The sequence below is a fragment of the Acomys russatus genome, chromosome X, assembly GCF_903995435.1.
Source record: "Acomys russatus chromosome X, mAcoRus1.1, whole genome shotgun sequence".
In the NCBI taxonomy this organism is placed as follows: Eukaryota; Metazoa; Chordata; class Mammalia; order Rodentia; family Muridae; genus Acomys; species Acomys russatus.
Genome location: NC_067169.1, coordinates 42,246,625 through 42,271,305, shown reverse-complemented (window position 1 = coordinate 42,271,305; position 24,681 = coordinate 42,246,625). Strand labels below are relative to the sequence as shown.

Genomic DNA, 24,681 nt, shown 5'->3' with positions numbered 1-24,681 from the left:
GAAGCATAAAAAACATTGACAAGGGGGATTTGAACTGTGAGTTCCCAGCTTGAAAAAGTTTCAAAGGGGAACAATATTAGTAAGAGGCCTAGGGAACATTCTTGTGATGTCTTGGCTTATATTGTCCTTATCCTAAAATTTTGGCTAAAGATAAATTGAAATGTTTGACATTAATAATGTTTGCTGAAATCTGAAAACAACCTAGTATTGACTCTGTTGCATGGTTATTAGTGTTCACTCTTAAGCAGCCGAGCAAGGAAAAATACAGAATGTATACATTGAGGAGAAAAAGAGTACCAAGAAGTATAACATTAGAGCCAAGTTCAATGCTTGAGAAAATAAAGTTTGAAGAAAAGCCTGATGCTTAATGGAGTAGAAGCAGTGGTGACTTCAATATAACTCTACCCAGCTAAGTTTCCAATTTGTGAAAAGTAATTAAAAGAAAGCTTAGGCAGTGAAGGAAACCAGCAACAACAGAAAGCTTATGCAAATGCAATTGAAAGAGGGGACCAAGATCCACCTTCACCAAGCAGCAGAACTTAGCAGCTTCAGCCAAGATCTTTTGGCTTTACAGGAAAAAATACAAGGAAGGAGTTTTGCAATCTCCCTTTGTGACTAAGAAAAGGTGTTGAGGCCAGGACTGTGCTGGGATGTCTCTACATGGAGAACCAACAGGCTATTGGGTGAAGCCTGTACTGTGATAAAGACTGCAAGATGTAGGAGATAGTTGCCAAAGAAAGCTGCTAAGTGAAAACAGCCCAAGAGAGAGAAGTATGTTGCAGTCAAAAAAGCCCGAAGAAGTTACACATCTGAAGAGCACTTTGATATCAGACAAGAAGATGCAGAGTTTGGAGTTTGTCCTGTTGATTTTTGTTCTTGTGTTTGGGTCCAGTATTTCCTCACTAAGTTTCCTATTCGCCCTTTTGGAATGGTAATGTATGCTACTTGCCATTATATGCTGGAAGTATATAATAGGCTTTTAAAATTTGACTTTGCAGTAGGTTATAATTAAGCGATTGCCTTGAATCTCAGAAGAGATTTTGAAGTGAGGTCCTTCAGCAATTTGGATAGAGTATGGAAAAATTTGAAGTTGTAGTAAATGCATTTTGCACTGTAATATGGATATAAGCCTATGGGGGCCAGGGAGTGGAATGTGGAAATTTGAATAAGAATGGCCTCCATAGATGCATATATTTGAATGCTTAGTCACCAGGGAGTAGCATTATTTGAAAGGATTAATGGGATTAGGAGATGTGGCATTGTTGGAGGAAGTGTGTCACTGGAGGTAAAAGTTGAGGTTTCTCCCTTCTTATCTAGGCTGAAAGAGAGACTCTGATCTTGGCATGGGCTTTTGAAACCTCAAAGCTTACCTCCAGTGTGACACATTCCTTGGCCTCCACAGGCTTATAGCCATACTATACTGCAATGCACGTCAGCATTCAGGGAGGTGTTCCCTGCCATGATGAGAATGGACTAGGCCTCTGAAACTGTGAGCAAGTCCCCAGATAAGTGCTTTCTTTTATAGTAGCTAGTTGCCTTTGTCATGGTGTAGATTCACAGCAATAGAACAGTGACTAAAAAACCTAACTTTCAAAATCTATGAAATAACTCTTGTTCTGAGTTGTGAGACAACTGTTGCCTTGCCTTTCATAAAGGTTATATTAGAGATAAAAACTACATAGGTATGCATAAAAATAAAGTTATAAGGTATCATTTGTCTACTATGTTTTCACTCAACACTATTTTTAAGAATCATGCATGTTTATTTATGCATATAAAATGAGATAAAGTTTACTGTATTCCAGGCTGTCCTTAAACTCCCTATGTAGTCAAGACTGCTCTTGAAATACTGATGTTCCCCTACTCAGATCTAGCCAATGGACAGCACATTTTCCACCACTGAGTAGAAAGTGGGGACTGACTTTCACACCAACTCTGGTGCCTCATATTTGACCATGTTCCCTGGAGGGGGAGACCTGGTGGCACTCAGAGGAAGGATAGCAGCCTACCAAGAAGATACTTGATACCATATGAGCATATACAGGGGGAGGAAGTCCCCCTCAGTCACAGTCATAGGGAAGGGGAATAAGGGGAAAGCGGGAGGGAGGGAGGAATGGGAGGATGCAAGGGATAGGCTAACAACTGAGATGTAATATGAATAAATTAATAAAATATTTTTTAAATGCTAAGTATAATTATCAACATTTCTGAAGCTCTAAGATGATCTTCTGTTGTTTCCTGACTTACTTTGTTTACTAATTATTTAAAATAAAAAAGGAAAGATAAGACCATAAAAAAAAGAAATACTGATACTCCTACCTCTAACTCCTTTTAAAATTTTTACTTATTAAATATTTTTTAATTTTTACATATATATTTATATTGTTATACATATATACAATAAACTACCTATACCAAGCCTACCTCTAACTCTTAAGTGCTAGTATTATAGGTGTGAGCCACCATCTCAACTTAATGCAAGTGAATTTTAGTTCATTCTCACATCTATATATTATTCTAGAATTTAATTTATTTACATTAACATTAAGCATGAAGTTCTTATGTTAAGTTCAAGCAACTGTAATATTATTAAAAAGTTGTTAGGAATATTGTTTTCTGTATTTTTCATTATCATTAGCCTTAGAACTTTTCTCTTCAGGATGTTACACTACTATTTTTTTTAATCAATTTTTCATGTTGTTAGAATTACAGTATTTTCAGGGGTTCCTATTTTTCTTATTGTGGCATTATCTCTGCTAGCAAATACTATACTACTTAAAAATAGCAGATGAAGAGATGGTTCTGTGGGAAAAGTGTCTGCCTTGCAAACAGAAAGACCTGAGTTTAGATCCCTAGAATACAGGTGAAAAGCTAGACATAGCTGTAGGCATGTATAAACCCACTGCGGAGAAGCAGAGCCATGGAGAATCCATTGACTCAATGGCCATCCAGCCTAGTCAAAAAGCAGAGTTCTAAGTTCACTGAGAGTTCCTGTCTCAAAAAAATAAGGTGGCAAGAAAAATAGTGTAAGATATCAACATCACCTTCTAGTTTCCACAAGCATGCATATACATGCAAGCACACTCATATGCACATGTGCACACACACCATATCTATCAGTCCTCCACATACAAAAGAAAATATAGTTTTAGCATCTTAATGGCAATTCATTCAAATATGAAGGTAACTAACACAGTGACACCAATTAACTATTTTTGTACAGCTATTTTCCTTTCCTCAAACACTCCACAAAAGACTCCTATACATTTTGAAGGCTATACAAATATTCTGGTAGTTCTATAACATCAGCTTTTCTTCATAAAATTAGGTTGGTGTTCCAAAAGTGCCTAAATTGAATGGGCTCTAAAAATTATGCATAGAGTTACTGGTGGAAAAAGAAAGATGGCATGCTTCTGTGTTAAATAGGTAGATCAGTTATTCCTGTCTATGTACTCTTTAAACTCACCAGTTAATTTCAGTCTTGATTATAATGAAGAGGACTAAATTCTGCTCACTAAAGCATCTTGGAAGAACTACAGGAGACCCGAGTTAATCCCACATTTCAGATAACACTGAAAATTTCTGTGGGAAATTGTGCCTAATGTAGAATCTGAGATCTGTTCATACTAAAAGGTGCTTGTTTGAGAATGAATCAATTAGCTATACTGTAATTTTCTACTAACCCTTATAATATTTGCCTGATAAAATGTTTTCAAGGTTTTCTCAAAATCTTTGAATTGCTTAAATTCATTATATGCCACAAAATCACCATCTATGGAGTTCTTAGTTGAACTTTAATTGCTCTTGTTTTATTTTCATTTCATACTTCAAAGCACCAAGAGGTTTATGAAACTATTTTACTTAAATAGGATCACCTTTTGCTGATGGTTCTCTACTACGCCTATTTTCAAAAGTGCTCCAAATTACAATATTTAAAATAATTTGTGGGGGCTAAAAGATGATACAGCTGGTAAAGGTGCTTATATCTAATCCTGACATCATGGGATGAATCCCCAAATCTTACAGGAAAACTGTATTCCCTCAAGTTGTCCTCCTATGGCATACACTCACAGTCCACTCCCCACAAATGAAATTTAAAAAGAAAAAGAGAGAGAGAGAGAGAGAGAGAGAGAGAGAGAGAGAGAGAGAGAGAATAAGCTGCATGTATAGCAGCCTCATCTTTTTTGAAGCAGAGCTCTTAAACTGAAAAAGATAAAGAAAAGAAGGAAGGAAAGGAGGGAGGGAGGGAGAGGGAGGAGAGAGAGGAGGAAAAAAGAGAAAGGAAAGAAAGGAGAGAGAAAGAGAGAAGAGAAAATATATTGAGAAATTGGAAGAAAGAAAGAAAGGTAAGAAGAGAAAGGAAAAAAGAAAACAAGAGAAAAGGAAAGACACAAAAACAGTAAGCTTCCTTGAGAAATCGGGTGAGGTGGGATACAAAGCTTTATGAACCTCATCAGCCACCATAATTTAAAACGCGCCAGCAAGCTGTTTCGGTCCTCCATTTTGTCTGTCGCCGGCTTTACCTTCGCCGAAGGCGTGGCGTACTTCTCTCGGTCTTATAGTCTGTCAGTTTGTCATTTGTCGCTGATGGTGAGCCTGCTGACTTTCCTGAAGTCCTAGTGGTTAGTGATTTCCACAGTTCACACCCACCGGAGGAAATATCCTTCAAAATGTCCTCCAAAGAGAGCAACACAAACGCCGCCGCAGAGGGCGCCGCGAATGAAAGCCTGCTCTGCTGCTTGGGTGAGACTTCTGGTGCCCTGAAGGACACAGAGACAGTTTCTGATAGCAACACCGCGGGTCCAGAAATGTGTCTGACACCAAACAGCGATGTTGCTGACACTGGAGACAGCAGTGTTTTCAGCCGTCCAGGTACTGACGAAAATTCTGGCTATGGTGACCATGGTTACGAAGGTGACAGAGACAACGACAACGATAAAGATGACGACAATGATGATGATGACAAATCCAGCCTTCCCAGCCTGGAGGACTCTGAGAACTTAATTAATGTGGAAAGCTCATCCAGCCACCGAGAGCTTGAGGAAGGTGAGGATGTGGAAGAGCAGGGTGTGGGAAGGCTGTTTCGACACCGGGAGTTGGAGGCCAGTGAGGTTGTAGAAGAGCAGGGAGTGCAAAGCCTGGGCCGTGTCTGTGAGTTGGAGGCTGGTGAGATTGTGGATGCTCACAGAGTGCGAAGCCTGTGCCGCCGCTATGATTTAGAGCCCGGCGAGGTTGTAGCAGAGCATGGTGTGCGAAGCCTGTGCCGCCGCTATGATTTAGAGCCCGGCGAGGTTGTGGAAGAGCATGGTGTGCGAAGCCTGTGCCTCCACTATGATTTAGAGCCTGGCGAGGTTGTGGAAGAGCATGGTGTGCGAAGCCTGTGCCGCCACTATAATTTAGAGCCCGGCGAGGTTGTGGAAGAGCATGGTGTGCGAAGCCTGTGCCGCCACTATGATTTAGAGCCCGGCGAGGTTGTGGAAGAGCATGGTGTGCGAAGCCTGTGCCGCCACTATAATTTAGAGCCCGGCGAGGTTGTGGAAGAGCATGGTGTGCGAAGCCTGTGCCGCCGCTATGATTTAGAGCCCGGCGAGGTTGTGGAAGAGCATGGCGAGAAAAGCCTGTGCCTCCACTATGATTTAGAGCCCGGCCAGGTTGTGGAAGAGCAGGGAGTGGGAAGCCTGTTCCGCCGCTATGATTTAGAGCCCGGCGAGGTTGTGGAAGAGCAGGGAGTTGTAAGCCTGTTCCACCACCATGAATCGGAGGAACGTGAAGTTGAGCAAGCAGAGGAAAGTGAGGCCATGGATGAACAGGAAGAAAGGTCTGAGATGCATGAAGGGCCAAATGACAGCACTGGGAAATGCCAAGTGACTGGCATTGGAAAAGATAGTTCCCTAGATGAATGGATGGTCTTAGAGACATCTCCTCTCCCAAGACCTCGATGGAATGTTCTTAATGCCCTTCGAGATAGGCAACTGGGTTCAAGTGCCCGCTTTGTGTATGAGGCCTGTGGGGCAAGAGTATTTGTGCAACGTTTCTCCCTACAGTATACTTTAGAAGGTCATGGTGGATGTGTCAACACTGTGCATTTTAGTCAAAGTGGTAACCTTCTGGCTAGTGGCAGTGATGATCTAAAAGTAATCCTGTGGGACTGGCTTCATCAACAACCAGTGTTCAAGTTCAACAGTGGCCACAAAAATAATATCTTACAGGCTAAATTCCTCCCTAATTGTAGTGATGACCTCTTGGCCATGTGTGGCCGTGATGGCCAGGTACGGGTTGCACAGCTATCTGCTATGTCAGTTACTCATAAGACTAAACGTTTGGTGAAACATAGAGGAGCATCTCACAGATTAGCTTTGGATCCAGATTACCCTTTTAGGTTCTTAACTTCAGGTGAAGATGCAGTCGTTTTCAATATTGACCTCAGACAACGCAAGCCAGCTACAAAGGTGGTAGTAACCAAACAGGGTCGTAAGAAAGTGGGACTGTATACCATCAATATGCATCCTGCCAACGTCTACCAGTTTGCTGTAGGTGGGCAAGATCAGTTTGTGAGGATTTATGACCAAAGGAAAATTAATGAAAATGTCAACAATGGAGTTCTCAAAAAATTCTGCCCTCATCACCTTTTTACCTGTGATTACCCGTTATACATCACCTCTCTGGTATATAACTTCGATGGCACAGAGCTCCTGGCTAGCTACAATGATGAAGATATTTACATCTTCAACTCTTCTGATGGTGATGGAGCGCAATATGCTAAGAGATATAAAGGACACAGAAATAATGCCACAGTGAAAGGTGTACATTTCTATGGCCCCAAAAGTGAATTTGTGATGAGTGGTAGTGATTGTGGACACATTTTCATCTGGGAAAAATCATCCTGCCAGATCGTTCAGTTCTTGGAGGCTGATGATGGAGGAACAGTAAACTGCATTGATCCCCATCCTTACCTACCTTTGCTGGCATCAAGTGGTCTAGATCATGGGGTCAAGATCTGGGCACCCACTGCTGAAACTTCCACGAAGCTTACTGGGTTAAAGAAGGTGATCAAAAGTAATAAGATGAAACGAGATAATTTTAGCTTGGCCCACACTTCTATGTTTGACAACCACAGGCTTTGGTTCCTCATGAGTCATACAACACAGGCAAATTACCAACGCAATTGGAGAGGTATTAGAGTTGAAGTTGGAGGAGATATCAGTGATTCTTCCAGTAGCTTTGAAGAGTAAGCAACCCAAAACAACTCATAGTACCCAACATCCTAAGGGATATCCTGAGACACCACTGGATACCACTTTAGTACGCGAGATTTTCAAAATCAACTTGTGTAGTAGGTTTTTCCTTGCCCTCTGTTTGTAGTGATTTATAATGAAAATATTTCTATTTCCGTTCCAGCTTCTCCCCCTACCTTTTTATTAATTGGTTTTGTTATTCCTTATTACCCTGTATACTACATGATTATAGAAGTATAATAGGCTTCTTTTGCGCTCTTACAGTTAACCTAAGAAATAGCCTGAATTTAGTGAAAAATTAGTAGTCTTTTAAGATCTTGTTTCTGTTCCCCTAAAAATTGTTGGATTAAAAAACTTCAGTACATTATTTATGAATATTTAAGGTTGTTATAAACTTTTAAGAAATGTTTGTGTTCTAAAGTAAAGTAAAGTAAACTAAAGTAACACAAAGCATGTTTTTTTTTCTTTTAATGTGGACCCTTGGTTATGCACACACCACACTTTCCCCTTTGGCTTTCCTCCACAGAAAAAGAAAAGAGGATAAAGTAGTTTTGTTCCTAATCAGATAAGGGATTATATAATTCTTTTATTTATTCACATTTTCTGAACCCCCATTAATAATGTGGAATTATTTATGGATATTAAAACTGAAAAGAAATTAATTTAATCATTATGTTGCTTAATCTGCCATTTCAGTGTTTTTGAATTATCATATCTGAAAAATACCACAGAATTACCTTTGAAATTCCTATTGGATTATTATTTTTATAAGTTTCTCATCAAATTTTAATAATTCCTCTATGTTGATCTATAGTAATTGCAATAACAGATGGTTTATATTTTTATAAAACTACTTGAAGTAAATCTATTAGAAAAATGTTTTTAATGGTTGGAGGTAAGGATCAGTGGTTAAGAGCACTGATTGCTCATCCAAAGAACTTGGTTTGGAGTCCCAGGACCCACATAGTGGTTCATGACTGGCCATAACTCCACTTCCAGGGGACCTAATATTGTCTTTTGGCCTCCAAGGGCATTAGACGTGCACTTAGTGCACAGACACACATTCAAGCGAAAATTTTTAAAATATTTTTAAAAGAAATGAAAAATATTTTGGCATCTGTTAGGGTATGAATGGTAGAGCTGTATGGAGGAATGGAATCATGCCATGCAGCAGACCCACTTAAGAGGGTTATTAGGGAATACAGTCTCTGGAGACACAAGAAGGAAAAGAAGGAGAGGAATGGGAGGTGTTCTCTTTATAAACTATGTAGCACATGTGCAGAGGGTGCATATATGGCTTAGGGATCCTGAATCCTGCAGGTGGGTGGTGAGGGGTTTCTGCCAACATGCTTATGGAGTGGCTTTGGTATTACCTGCTTTCCCACCTTTATCAGGGCCTTTGGGGGTGACTGTATTGCTGCCTGGTTACTAGCAGCATCTGTGTAGTATTTAAGACTGCAGTATAGTTTAGAAATGTTTGAAAGTGCTTTATTTTCAGTCTTAAAGTAAATTTGGGATAGTGAGTAATCAAATTCTATTTAATACTATTATTTTTTCATTTTGTGTTTCCCCTAAACTTCAAGGAATTATAACACATTCTTCTATCCAAATTATTGCTCAAATGAAGAATGTCATTGGCTATCTTGACAGTGGCTATCCTTCAATAATACTTCTTGAAATGGGTATTATGTCTCCTCATATGGAAGTATACAGAGACATTTTCATAAAGTAGAATTTGGAATGGAAGTTATCTCAACCAGAAGTTCACTGTTCACTGAGATTCAGAGTTAGGGATAAGTGCTTGGGGACCTCAAAGCTTGAAGAAACCCCTACATGTTGGTTCTCAAGAAAAGGTCAGCATAGATTCCAAATAAACTGTGTGCAGAAATGGGTGTGTATCAATTTTGCACTGTGGTTTAAAATAAGGTATAGTGTTTGGGGAGATGGCTCAGTGAGTATAGCACTGGCAGTGCAAGCATGAGTGCTGGAGTTCACATACCTAGAACCTAATTAAAAGCTGGGTGGACCTAACAGGTTACCTGTGTAATCCTGAGTATGCGAGGTAGAGGCAAAATCTCTGGAGCAAGCTAGCTAGCCAGACTAGTGCAAACAGTGATTCCTGACTTCAGCAAGAGGCCCCGTGTCTCCATAGAAACTGGAGAGCTGTTGAAATTGCCTGGTACAAACTTTGGTCCTTCACATGCAAGTGTCTGCAAATCTTTTCAGACACATATACGCATATATATGTAAAAATACAAGAGAGGACACAGAAGAGAGGTATTAACTAAGTTTGGAGCATCATTTAAAATTGAATTAGGGTATCAAGTCTCTTCTTGGTAACCTGCTGTCCTTTCTCTGAGTGCCACCAGGTCTCCCCCTCCAGGGGACATGGTCAAATGTGAGGCACCAGAGTACCTGAGAAAGTCATATCCCACTCTCCACTCAACTGTGGAGAATGTTCTGACCATTGGCTAGATCTGGGTAGGGGTTTAAAGTTTACCGCCTATATTGTCCTTGGCTGGTGCCTTAGTTTGGGCGGGACCCCTGGGCCCAAATCTGCCTATCATAATGTTCTACTTGTAGGTTTCTAGGATCCTCTGGATCCTTCTACTTTGCTATTTTCCCATGCTTCTCTCATCTAGAGACCCAATAGGATGTCCTACCCTCTGTCCCAGTTTCCTGGTAAGTGAAGGCTTTCATATAAACTGGGGGAGGTAATACCCCTCAGGAACAGTCATAGGGGAGGGGAATAAGGGGAAAATGGGAGGGAGGGAAGAATGGGAGGATACAAGGGATAGGATAACCATTGAGATGTAACAAGAATAAATTAATAAAAAAATAAGTAGAAAAAAATAAAAATGGATTAGTATGCGTGCAAGCAATATTTAAAAAATTAGTGATTTCTAGTGACTTTCAAAATGATAAAAAAAAAAAAAAAGACTGATTTTTTGGTATCCCCTTTCCTACTTGATGTTTTTGAAAAGGGCCCGCTATAGAGATTTTTACTCTATTAACTTAGTTAACCTAAAATCTTTCATGGTTCACTGAGTTAATCTTAAATTGTCTTGTCCTGATAGGCATTTGATAATAAGAATTTGAAAACTAAAGTAGTGGTTTAATTTTTTTTTCAGAAACTAAGAGAAGATATGTCAGGCAGTGTAGCACACAGTTCATGCATACTGTGTCTCATACCCTTGTCTGTAGTGAGCATTGCCTCAGACCACAAGTACTCCAGAGCCCTTGCATATTTTCCTTTGTATTAATTAGCTTTATGAAAAGAAGTGCCTTCTTCTGCAGGGCACTGTGACCACACCATATTGGTCTGGGTTTGTGGAGGCAATGAGAGATCAACACCTGTTCCAGTCTTTCCCTACTATTCCAGATAATCCTCACAGATCACTATCTACATTTGCTCCCAAGATTTCTTTCTTTCTTTTTTCTTTTCTTTTTTTTTCTCTCCCCAAATTTCATAATCACTTCTTCCATTTCTAATATCTTTAAGATATAGGAACAAACAAACAAATGTATTATACCATCTTAGCCAGGACCTGGCGTGATAGCTCAGAGCTTTAGAACCTGTATTACCCTTGCAGAAGATCTTGTTTCAATTCCCAACACCTACATGGTGGCTCACAACCATGCATAACTTCAGTTCCAGGGAATCTGATGCTTTATTCTGTGGAAACAAGGCACACATGGTGCACATTAATACCTATAAAACAAAATGAATAAACTAAAAAACATTTTACATGCTTATCCAGCTCCCACAGCTAAATAAAGTTTAAACACTATTTTTAAAATTAATTTATTTCTAATTTCTTCACTTTACATCCAGATTGTAGCCCCCTCCCTTGTCTCCTCCTGGCCACACCTTCTCTCCCTCTTCCCCACTCCTTCCCTCCATTAGTCATCAGAAAGGGGGGAGGCCTCTTCCTCTACCCTCTGCTCCCAGCCTATGAAGCCTCATCTGGACTGCATGCATTCTCTTCCTCTGTGGCCTGGCAAGGCTGCCCCAGAAGAGGAACATGATCAATGAGTGGGCACCAGAGTCCACGTCAGAGGTAGGCCCATATTATGGGACAGGCAAGGAGACTGTGCTGCCTATCTACTACGTCTGAGCAGAGGGTCTACACCCTCTCCATACATCATCCTTGGTTGGTGCATCAGTCTCTACAGGGCTTCCTTGGACCAGATTTGTTGTCTCTGTCTGGCTAAGCATGTTTCACCCATAATGTTTCTGTGGTTCTGATTGAACATGAGCTGTGAAACCTCCTCTCCCCTACAAGCTTGTGGGATAAATTTCTAAGTTAGTGGAATTTGCATATTTACCATTTTGGTGTATTAATTGGTTATAAAGGAAGACATTTAAATAAATATGTGAATATATATACATATATATATATCTTATTAGATGGATAGAGATACAATGTGTGTTATCTATTCACATATATTTAAATTTCATCCTTAAGCAGTAGTCAGATCTAGACTTTTTTAAATTTTGGAGTACTACTACAGCAGCAAAAGAATTGAGCTGATTCTATAGGGTGTTAGGCTAATCTGAAATTTTCTAACTTTTTTTGCTTGTTTATTTGTTTTTGAATTTTGTTTTGTTTTCTTAAGAGCTGGTAAGATAGAGAGGTTACTTGCTGCAAGAAAGTTGGAGTCCTGAAAACAATACCTTGAGAGGCAAAAAGAGGGAAGAATTGGCCCATGACCTATCAGCCCCATTTCAGGGGTCACCTGAACTTTTTCTCAAGGGTTTGTGGAAGCAATCTCTCTTCAACTGCTTTACAACTGAGAAAATAAGTGACATTAATGGGAAGCAGTTAGAATGCCTCAGAGGAGGGTCCATTCAAGGCACCAAAATAAAATTTAGCATATGGCTAAGATCCAGAACATAAGCCAGGAGTTAATTACTGTACAACCTAATAAGGGAATATTAAGAGACAAAATTAATGTAAGTTTTGCTTAGTAAGGTTTAATGCTGTTGCACAACTGGCAGGACCATGTACCAGAGTTCTGTAGAAGGACAAGGTCACTGTAATTAGCTGTTTGTGACATCAGATTCCTGCATAAAGAACAAACACCTGGAAACTTTATAAAATAAATCAAACAAATTCAGTATTCAATTGATAATTTTAAAAAGTATCCTATTGAGTCATTTCTTACAGAACAATCTACCAGTTTCCAAAGGCAGTGATTGGATATTCTGAATAATTACCCCAAATTGTGAGTTTTATTACAGAATATCTAGCAGCCTCCTTTAATCTGGGAACATTGATACTGTATGGACCTGGGAATTAATTTTGGTTTAGAGGAAAAATTGAAAGCTATGGGAAAGGGCATGATGGCCAATTGAACTGGTATGCATGTTCCATACCAGTTTGGTGGTAGGCTTAGGTACAAGGCTCCTCTGTTCACAGCCTCTTCATATGTCATTTTGGGATAAATTGAGGGCAGAATAATTACTATTTCCCATTCTGTTGCTTTAGATGTTTAGGATGTTCATGCAAACTCTATAGTCCACCAATGGAAAAGAGATTTCACTGCCTGTCATGAGAAACATAAACAGTAATTTTCTCTGGTTTGGCCAACTCATCTAGAGCTGATCAAACCTATATATCCAAAGATAGAATCAGCAGACTTCTGGCAGATCTTATTTCCCTATGCATTCTTATGGTGTATGTATTTTATATCCATCATCCTCTAATGAGGCTAGTACGCAATTTCCTCTGACAGGAAAGGGTACTAACGTAAGCCTAGGGACATCCTGCCATAAAAATGTGTTATAATTTAACCCATTTTATTCAAGCATTCAAATTTTTATAACCGCTTTTTAAAAATATACCTGATTTAGAATATTATATTAAAGAAAGTTTAATTTAAACTTGTTTTGAGTTACTTGATTTAGGCTTCATTTTGATAATGTATATAAAAGACTACATAATGGAAAATATAAATTGGTCTCTCCCTCCATGATCATCTCTGTAAACGAATTTTACATTCATTCTGAGCACATTAAGGAATTTGACCACTGGGCTGGAGAGACGGCTCATCCATTAAAGGCTAGGCTCAAAACCAAAAAACAAAACATCAAAAGAGATTTGACCACTTATCGTCTTACTTATCATAAGCCATTTTTAATAAAATAAAAACTTTCATAAAGTTAGGATTTTATAATTTTATTCCTGATAAGTTTGAGCCTTAAACATATAAATTTTAAATTAAAGATCCACTAGTGTTGGGAACCTCTTTTTTCCTGATACTTTTACAAAATATCAGTTTCTTCAAATAGCTAAAGACTAAAAATTTAGCAAAGACATTGTGATTAGACACACATATTTAGGTCAGTTTTTGTTAGCATGAATAGATGATTATAACTAGAAATTTATAAATCCTGTTGATCAAACATTTGTTATTTCTAAGTACAATTCTCTGTAGCCTCTTTTACTAAAAACATAACCTTATACTTTACATCCATATAAATATTTTTCACAAACCTACTTTTGGCTTTTTTTTTCTTTTCCCAATCAAGAGTTGGATTTAAGTCTTATACATGGCACACAGTAGCAAATTAAGATTATTTCTACATAGTCTTTTAACTGTTAACCCCTTCTCTACAAGTTTTAAGCAAACATTTTCTCTGCAGGGCATTGTACAGCTTTTTAAACCATAAATCCAACAAATAATCTTACAGATCCTGAGATAAAGTTTACATTTCAGCAAGAATTTGAAAGATATCCATGACTTTGAATGAGAAAATATTAATTTTTAAAACAAGAGTCAAGGAGTGTGTGAATGAGGATGTATTCAGAGTGTTCAACATCTGTAACTACATTTAGCCATTTAAATTTTATATATACATTTAGCTTGGATAAAAATGTAAAAACCATGAGATAAACAAAAGTACCATTTATTAGAAACATTTTCTCTCTTAGCTGTTCTCAAGCACATGGTGTCTTTTTGTTTGGATATTTTGTTTATCTTCCTTTCCCTATCACAGTCATTAGAGGAAACTTCTAGATAAACATGCATATGTCTGATGTGAGCAAGAAAAATTTCATCTCCATAGCCAGCTTTTCAGTGAACTAAAACAGTATGTGACAAACTTCCAATATTATCCAGATTCCAAAGACATTTGAATTGCTGTAAGACTAAACCCAGTTACCTGCATATCCATAACCAGGAGCAGACAACTTTAAAAGCCTAACAGGTATTTTCCCCTCTTATAAAAGCATCAGGTTGCCAATAATATATATGCAAGAATATCCAGTTTTCTGGGACAGAAACAAAGACAACCCATAATCATAAGGCAAAAAATTCCCAAGAACAGAAAGTTTTCTATTTCAGATGAAGCAGTCTTGGAAGCCTAGTATAAATGACAGGCATTCTGGCTCAGGAGTGGTTGGAAGTGGGAGCTGAGTAGCAGGGATGAGAAGGATTAAGATGAGCTGAGAGTTATATAAGGGAGGGGCTTTGGAATCACTCTCCATTACATTTTATAAAGTTATCCAAATCTTCTTAGATATTAAAATTGAAGACTTCTAATTGAGGGCAGCAGTGGCCATTGCCTAATGTATATTGAGGCAAAATTTGGACCAAGAGCTGAATCAATGTGACCCGTCTGAGATCTCCCAAAAGAGCAATCTTATTAGATTAGTCTGCAGACAAGCTAAGGGTGTGTGATTTGGAACCTACAGCAGGTTCTGGATGGAATCAAAGAAAAAAATGGGGTCAAATCCAACCACCCACATGCATCCATCAGGTTTTGGATTGACCAAACACGTCTGAAAGTAGGAGGGGCTTCTCTAAACTCAGTACCCTCCAGGAATCAAGAGACCACAGAGGCTTGGAACTTTCACCTCAGTGAGTCTCACTTAGGCCAGTGAAGAGTTTCTAAAACTCGACTGAGCAAGGCTTGTGGGATGTAGAAAGCTCCCAGAACCTTTAACTGAGCAGTCTCAAGACAAGACAGAAAGAGCTCTTGTGAGACCCTGAGACCTAAATGGGGCACTTTGGAGTTAGGTCCCATAAGTTACCTTATCCTGAAATATTGGCTGTGTAGTTTGATCAGATGGAGAATTGGTCTCTGCCAGATCAAAACAGAGGGGAGCGAGAGAGAAGAAGGGTGGAGGTGGAGAATGAAATAAATGGCTGCTGGAAAGAGACAGGTGGCCTTATCAAGCCCACTCAACCCCGGGCTTGTGAATGGATGATAACATGGGACGTTCTCCTGGAAGGCTTGGACCTTCAGTGGATTTCCTTCAAAAGACTCATCACCATGCTGAGCAAAGTCATTTGTAATCTCACAGGAGTCCTGTTTTATTACCAGAGCACTCCATTGGTGTTCAGAGGAACAGAATGAACAAACAAACAAACAAACAAACATTGAAAGTATCCTGGAGCTGGGAATGTAGTTCAGTGTTTAGTGTTTAACTGTTGGGAACTGTTAGGCTTGGGCCCAGGGGCCAGGCCCTGGCCGGTATGCAATTGTTATTCTGTCCTGGCAGCTTCCTGTTGTGAACATTGTGCCTCACTGAGCTGACCACAAGTTCCTGTTTTGCGCCCTGGTTACCTTGGTTACATGGTTCCTCTTGTCCTGGGGACTTCCCGTCTACATCGTCTTGTATTTTCCCACCTGCCTCTGTACTGTATGAAAGGTCTTGGCCCCTCCTCATTAAATGACATTCTCTTAGAATGGAGTATTCTTCAACCCGCAGTCCCTTGCTCGATACATAGGGGTAATCGCAGCATATATAAATGCATATATATATATATGCAGGAAATAAGTAAGAAAATAAATATGCAACAAGTAAATGAGTAAGAGTGAAGCTTATAGCTGGTGAGATGCTTCAGCAGGTCAATATCTTCCTGCCAACGCTTGAGGACCTCAGTTGGATCCCTGGCACCCACATGGAGGAAGGAAAAAACAACTTTGGAAAAGCATCCTTCTCTAACTTCCTACCCTCTTCCCAATGAGTCACTGAAACTAAAACAATTCAATTCAACAAATATCTTTAGAAATAATCATTTAGCACATTGTAAAATAAGATGATTGTCTATCGGTGGACTCAATTAAATTGTGGCCAAATAGAGTGGAGCCAACAGCCACAGAGTAAAATGGCAGGAGACTTCCACCTATGGAAACATAAGAGTTCAATTGAGTAAATAGATGTTTCTTTTTTAATTTATGTTTTTCTTTTATATTTGCTTTTTTTTATTAATTTATTCTTGTTACATCTCAATGTTTATCCCATCCCTTGTATCCTCCCATTCCTCCCCCTCCCCCCCCCATTTTCCCATTATTCCCCTCCCCTATGACTGTTCCTGAGGGGGATTACGTCCCCCTGTATATTCTCATAGGGTATCAAGTCTCTTCTTGGCTACTTGCTGTCCTTCCTCTGAGTGCCACCAGGTCTCCCCCTCCAGGGGACATGGTCAAATGTGAGGCACCAGAGTACGTGAGAAAGTCGTATCACACTCTCCACTCAACTGTGGAGAATATTCTGACCATTGGCTAGATCTGGGAAGGGGTTTAAAGTTTACCTCCTGTATTGTCCTTGGCTGGTGCCTTAGTTTGAGCGGGACCCCTGGGCCCAAATCTGCCTATCCTATTGTTCTACTTGTAGATTTCTAGGACCATCTGTATCCTTTTATTTTGCTATTCTCCCATGCGTCTCTCATTTAGAGTCCCAATAGGATGCCTTCCCCTCTGTCCCAGTTTCCTGGTAAGTGAAGGCTTTCGTGGGACATGCCCCTTGGGCTAGTATGCAGATATAAGTGAGTATATACCATTTGATTCTTTCTGCTTCTGGGTTAACTCACTCATTATGATCATTTCTAGCTCAATCCATTTATCCACAAATTTTGGGAATTCCTTGTTTTTAATAGCTGAGTAGTATTCCATAGTGTATATGTACCACAGTTTCTTTGTCCAAAAAGAGCAAATCTGAGTTCAGTTCTCAGCACCCACATAACATCTCAAAACCAGCTTCACTTCCAGAATGAACACGGTCTATATGCATGCAAGAAAAATACTTAAACGCCAATTTAAAAAATAAGCAAATAAGGCAACCATGTTCATAGCAGCCTTGATATGCAATGTTCATAGCAGCCAATTGATTATACAGTGTGGTCAATATTCAGAAAAAATTTATCTAAAGAAAAACTTGTATCACCTTATTACTTTAAACTACATAAAATTATTACACATATATATCATACGAGCTATAAAAAAGCTAAAGCAAAGAATTGAAAATTCACAGTAATATCAAAGGCAGATTGCATGGCTAAGAACATGTATCAGCATAAAAACAGCTAAAAAGAGATCTTTGAATACAACTTAGTAGTAAAACACTTGCCTGGCATATGCAATGCAGTAGCTTAGATCTAGAGTACTGAAAGGAAGAAGAAAAGGGAGATGGAGAGGAAAAGGGGAGAAAAATAACCCAAATTTCATTACAGTAGTCTCTGTGGCCTACTTATGGAGAGCAGCCTTTTTTATATAATTAATGAAAATGGGATTTCTGATTATTAACTTTTATACTGTGAATATTTTCTTAGGAAATTTTCTATGGCTAGTCATTCCAGTAATGACCAGGTAACATCCAGGAACTAATTTGTCTCCATCCTTAATTACTATAGTAGGATCTACAGAAACCAATCTAATACTAAACCAGTACTAAGGAAGATACAGGATCTCTCTAGAGATTTTTGTAAGACATGAGAAAGAGACCATCAAAACTTAACTACGGCAGCCAGAGTGTCAAGGAGGCCTTATGAAAAAGAACTGTTATCATTTTCATTCACTGACTGTGTATGATGTATGAGATGAACAGTGAAGCAGATAGTAACATTACTATCACACTCCAGTCTAGAAAATTATTATTCTAGAATAAATCTTAGAAGAACATTGTTCAGCAAAATGATATACAAAAGATTCAGATTTTTTGTGAAGCATATACATGCATTTCAGTTTTAACTCTGGTAAATAAATTAAGACAGCATTGCTTTCATCACAGTTTAGCCACTATACAAACATGAAAACTATGTGTTAAGGCATTTCTTTTTTCTTTTTTTTCCTTCTTTTTTTCTTTTCTTTTTTGCTGTTTTGTTTCTTTTTATTTATTTATTTATTTATTTATTTATTTATTTATTTATTGAGCTAGGGTTTCTCTGAGTAGCCTTGTATGTCCTGGACTCACTTTGTAGACCAAGGCTGGCCTGGAATTCAGAGACCAGCCTGACACTGCCTCCCTAGTGCTGGGATTAAAGCTGTGTGCTACCATACCCAGCTCGTGTTAATGCTTTCCTAACAATATAAAATTAACCTCTCTTCTTTTGTATGTGCCTGAAACTTGTATTAGCAGGAAAACACACTGATTTCTTGTCTTTTAATTAGTGAAAAGAATCCATATCATAAAGTGAGACAAACCAACACATGTTTCTGTTTTCTTTCAGTCATTTACACCTATAAAAATACTCTCTCTAAGAGTTTATTCATGGAGGTAGCCAGTGCATAGTGCTTATCAATGAACAAATATATTTTTATTTGTATTATATTTTCTCTCGTACACATTCAAGATCACCATTCTTGCTCTCAGTCAACTGAAGTTTTTCCCAGGACTTAGAGGTTTGTTCAGATTCATGCACAGAAGTGTTAAGGAATTGAACTGATAATGCATAGTTGTTACATTAAAGATTCAGCATTTAAGTCTTCTTTTGCACTCATTTTTGGCCTTAGTCGTTCTCGCCCCAAGCTACTATTGTGTTCTCTCTCTCTCTCTCTCTCTCTCTCTCTCTCTCTCTCTCTCTCTCTCTCTCTCTCTCTCCTTTGTTTGTGGTAAACCATGACCAAAGCAATTTAAGGAAGAATTTATTTTAGTTTACAGTTTCAGAAGGATAGGAGTCCATCATGGGATGAAAACATGGCAGGAAATCTCAGGTATGGTGGCAGGAGCAGGAAGCTGAGGGTTCATGTCTTCAAATGAAAGCAGGAAGCAGAGGCATGAACAGCAAATAGGGCTGGAACTATATCATCTCAAAGCCTGTTCCCAGTGATATACTTTCTCCAGCAATACCACAGCTCCTAGACATCCCTAAACAGTCCACCAATTGGGAATCAAGTGTTCAAATATCTGAGTGTATGGAGAACATTTCTCATTCAAGTAAGCACAAAAGTTGTCTCCTAAATACTACACACAGGTTACTTAAAACCAGTAGGCATGACTGGTAAGTCATAACCAGAACAGTACCATGTTCTGAATATCACCCTACTTTTTTCTATTATTCTTCACCACCAAACTTGGAAAAATAGAGCTACATGTTTTTAATTAAAAGAATGCAAATTTTCCTCCTAATATTTTGCTTCCCTTTTGCCATGTGCGAAACATTCTGTAAGGACATTAGATTTTAGATGTCTAAATCCAGAACGGAAATTCTATTTTGCTTTCTTAATACTACTATAAAGAAATGAATAAGGCATTTGAAGGAGATAGCCAGTAGATGGAATCTATTAAGGACAGTAAGGGCAAACTAACAGATGTAATTAGAAAAAATATAATAATCTAGTGATAGGGTTTTTGGCATATAGTTATCAATTATAAGAAGATATAATTGATTTATTCACAGTTTTATGAAAGAATTTATTCCATTTAAAAAATTTAACAATTTACCATTCTGCCATACAACATTGTATTTGTGCATAGGATATGTGCATTTGTCAATTTACCTCAAGAAAGCTGGAGAAACCAAAGAAACTAGTGAAGATGGAAGACATCATTATATAGTAATTACTGATACTAAGAGCTTTAAAAAATGTCTATCTGCCCTTATCATTATGTTAATTTATAAGAGGCAAAAAGATATGTAAGAACTAAAGTGTTTACACATATAAAGTATATTCATGTATGCCTCATCAAAATGATTATATTTAATGCATTTATAAATTTTCTAACAATGTTTAATTAGTATTACTTCCTCTCCTTACAGGTATTTTAGATTTCATATGAAGTATTATACTTTTTTTCTTATACACAATAGCTCATTTGTTCAAATCACACTATTATCTCATGCTTTCATTTGAAATGATTTTGATGTATTATTAGTAAGTTCAAACCTTATTAAACTATGTTTGATTATTAAAAGATATATATATATATATATATATGATAGTATGGCATAGAAAAATTTGAAATAAAACAGTAAAAATGTCTGCTTTCACCTATCAACCACACACAAAGAATTTAGATTCATATGTTGTTAACAAGTTTTTAGTTTATTTATCATGGTAGTTATAAGTTTATTAATATTTTGTTTCACAATTGCAATATGCTGGTTGTTCTTCCAGAGGTCCTGAGCTCAATTCCCAGCAACCACATGATGGCTTATAACTACCTATAATAAGATCTAGTGCCCTCATCTGGCCTGCTGGCTCACATGCAGGCAGAAAACTGTATAAACAATGAATAAATAAATCTTTGCATGCTTTTAATACCAGCACTCGGGAGGCAGAGGCAGGTGGATCACCGTGAGTTTGAGGACAGCCTGGTCTACAAAGTGAGTCCAGGACAGCCAAGAGTACACAAAGAAACCCTGTCTCAAAAAACCAAAACAAAACAAGTGCAATATGCATTGTCTCTGCGCTTCCCTCTCTAAGAAGGGACAGGAATGCATTGCATTTACATCATATTCCTACTACCTTTACCTTATTCTTAGTACATTTGGTGGTTTGTCTTAAATTTTGAAAGATATACTTGAACTTAACAATTTTTGTATCTCACATGTAAAAAGTAACTCCCTGCCATTAAAAGAAGTAATCAAGATTAACGTGATTCCTCCTTTGTCTTCTCTCTCTCTCTCTCTCTCTCTCTCTCTCTCTCTCTCTCTTTGATATTTACAAAGTGATATTTACTACCTCTACATTTAACATACGTTGGGCACTTGTAAACATCTAGATAGACCAGATATTTCAAGTAAGGACTGTTGTCCGCTATGTACACAGCAGTCCAGTAAATGGCATACATGTAACAAAAGTAATTTAAAAAATTGAACACAAAAAGTACAAAATGTATCGTTCTACTAACTTTACTTTGTCACACACTGGCAACCTCTTTAACACCTGGAATGACTAGATGTTGTAAATTAGGACTCCTTTGTCCTGTTATACTATGTACACGGCAAAGCCAAACACAATGGGCTATGGTTCGTCTTCCACCCGCGGAGCAGAGGCTCAGAGCTCTGCATTTCCTCCACACAAGCACAATGTGGTCAACTCAGGAGAGGTTTGCCTATTCCTCCCCAAACAATACTTCATGTGAATCCTAACAAAAAACGTATTTACATGTTTTACTACTACTTGTAAAATATGTCAGGCACTTCAGAGCATCTAGAAAGTCATTTCCAAAAGAATACTTGGTTTTCATACACACACACAAACACGGGGTGGAGGGTAAGAAATGAGGAACAGAATGCATACACAATACAATAGTTAGAATTAAAAAAATTATAAAATAAAAAAAGACATCTTCTTCATGAGACCAATCTGGCTCTGGACCTCTTCCTCCTCCAGCTGAGTCTACTGAACAAACAAGGACAAGTGTCGCTCCTGCGGTCTTTCTAGAGGCGGCCTAAACAATTCCATTTCAAAGTCACTTCTAGAAGACAGGTCTATGATGTTTCTTGTTTTAAAGATGACTGGGTACACACGTGATTTCCTACCTCTACCCGGCGTCAGCAATCTCTACAGCTAAATGTCCAGATTCAGCCGAAAAGTCTCTTTAAAAAGGCGAGGAGAAAGGTTGAGAGCAGCTTTTTCATATTATATACACAGGCCTTCTACTAAATCTTCACCAGCGTTTCCCACTGGCCGCATGCGGCTATCGCGTCTCCGATGGAAGGAGCACTCACGGCCCAAAGATTGATCTTTCTTCCCGCTGTGTGGGAATCCGCTCACCTTCCTCCGGACCATCTAGGGCTCTGCTGGCCCAGGTCTGAGGTTTAGTCCATGCGGCGATCCTCTCCCAGCGATGGCTGAGTGTTCCTGATGTTCCTTTGCAGGCCTGCCTTGGCCTTCGGGTTGCCGCCATACTTTACACTGTGCCTCGCCCACGGCCACCGGGAGACGTCCTGATGGAGTCCAAGGAGGCCTCAGGAAGGCCGCCGCCATCAAGGCGCTTCGATGGTGGAGAAAGGGTCGCTGCAAAATCACTGCTAGGCCGAGCCAGTGGCTGCTGCGATGGTTCGGACTCCAGGTGTCAGCTGGACCAGGATCCAGGCTACTCCAGGCCTCCCAGGCACACCCACGTAGGCAGCAGCCCTGGAGGGCCCAGGGAAAGGAGGTTGCACTCTAGCTTCCTGCACTCTCTGCTGGAACTTTGTCTTCTCTTTTTAGTAGCATTTCTCTCCCCTCGCACCCCCCAACTAGAGGCTCACAAAGAGGCCTTTATTATCTAGTTCCAAGTAGACACTCACAGTCTTATTTGTTACTCCTTTTACTAAAATCGTTCTTTTACTGCACTGTCAAAAGTTGTTTCTTTTTCCTCTATCCACAAATCAAAGTGGTTCAATAGAAGGTAGAAAAGGCCTAAGTGCACAGGGGCTAGTTCTACAAGGCCAGGGCAGGAGGAGGAGGCTGCAGGTCTCACCACCAACTCCTGTGAAAGACTGGGCCAAGGCAGGAGCCAGGAGTTCCAGGCCTTCCCAAAAGCTGCAGACTTTTCCTCACAGTATGAAAACACACACCTCTGCCACTCTGCAGCCATGCATTTATTTAGTTTGGTTTGTTTTGTTTTTAAGTCAGTAGTATGTATGTCATTTTCTCTCAAGTTTCAAGAAAGAAAACTGAAAGGTGACCTTGTCTTTAAAAACTGGCTGGCATGTGATTCATGAACTCTGGTGCCCCATATTTGACCACCTCGCCTTGGTGAGGAGCCCTGCTGACACTCAAAGAAAGAATTAGCAGGCTACCAAGATGAGACTTGATAGGCTATGACCATATAGTGGGGGAGGAAGTCCCCTTCTGTCACAGACCTAGAGGAAGGGACTAGGGTAAAAGCGGGAGGGAGGGAGGAATGGGAGGATACAAGTGATGGGATAACAATTGAGTTGTAATCTGAATGAATTAATAAATTTTTAAAAAACTGGCTGGAATGTGACTGTTTAATGTGAATGAAAATGTGCTCAGCAGATTCTGACTCCAGGATAGGTGAGGCCACCTGCATGGGGCGGGGTGATCTCCCTCTTAGTGGGAGGTGCAAGCATCTTGTGGGGTTGAGATGCAGAGTCATTTTTGTAAAGGGTAAGGCTCCAGAAAGGAGGGATCGCAGATGACTACCTGTCCTCCCAAGCCCAGGGCGGCCCCTCACACTGACAGAGGCCACCAAAACCTGAATTGGGACACAGGCGTCACTTTTCTGCCACTCTGTCAGAGCCAGGATGTGGAGCAATGGCTCCCATGTGTCCATGGTTCCCTGCCACCTGGGGTCGGTGCCCAGCCACCTCGAAGCTAGCTGCTGCTTATTAATGTTCACCCGTTCCTTGCCTGTGCCACGCTTAGCTCCCACTTCGATCTTTCCTGCCAAGTTTCCTTTTCTGGTTTACAACAACATAGGAAGTCCTGGAGAGTGTCTGGGAAGAGCTCAGCATTCTCAATGGACCGGACCCATGGCACTGGGTCACTGTCAGTGTGGCCTCCACTGGGTGTGCTCTGAGACATTACTGTTGGAGCTATAGGAACCGCCTCTGAGGAGATTTCCTTGGGAAAGAAGGGGTATGGCCTGGTTCTGGCTTTAATTTGCTGTGTGGTGCTCAGCAAGTAACTCAGCTTCTCTGGGCTTCCCCAGTAAAAAGTCGATGTGAGGGTTCTTTTGGCTCTGCTCACTATAGAAACAACCTCACTTTGGTGGACCTCAGTTCTCACTCACAAGTGATGAGCTCATGTTGTAACCTGGATATGTGAAGCTATCCTGTTTGCCATGCTGTCTCCTCATAGGTCACAGATGTGACTTTTCCTCAGCCCCTCCCTCACTGGGACTCAAGGGTCAAGTGAGTGTTTCAGTGTATATGCGCATCCCTAGGCTAACAGTGATTCACAGGGATTTTTTCTAATGAGGTATGAGGAAAATGAGGAAGTTGGTGAAATGTGCAGGTGATATCTCAAGACCTGTAGGAGGAACAGGCCACACTGCTAGTATCACCCGTGCTTGTGTATTTATGTCCCCACTCATCAGCTGTCCTCACTCAATGGTACATAGAGTCTGGTGCAGCAGGCTCAGAGAACTTGTCCTCGCCTCGGGCCTCATACCCTGTGAGCAAAGGGGACAAGCCAAGAAGGTGAGTATGATTCTCGCTTCCTTCCCAGCCAATGCCACATGACCTTCGGTTGTTCCCACCACCTTTGCTGCCACACCTTTGGGTCCCACATCTCAAGGGAAAGGCCCATGGCCTC

At 39.7% G+C, this 24,681-nt stretch overlaps 1 protein-coding gene across 1 annotated transcript; it reads left to right on the top strand.

Annotated features, from left to right (window-relative positions):
• The first annotated feature begins 4,670 nt into the window (after positions 1-4,670).
• Positions 4,671-7,232, top strand: LOC127184554 (DDB1- and CUL4-associated factor 8-like). The gene is made up of 2 exons (XM_051140879.1): positions 4,671-5,471; positions 5,796-7,232. Exons 1-2 carry the CDS (start codon positions 4,671-4,673, stop codon positions 7,230-7,232), a joined length of 2,238 nt encoding a protein of 745 aa, XP_050996836.1.
• The last annotated feature ends 17,449 nt before the right edge of the window (positions 7,233-24,681 follow it).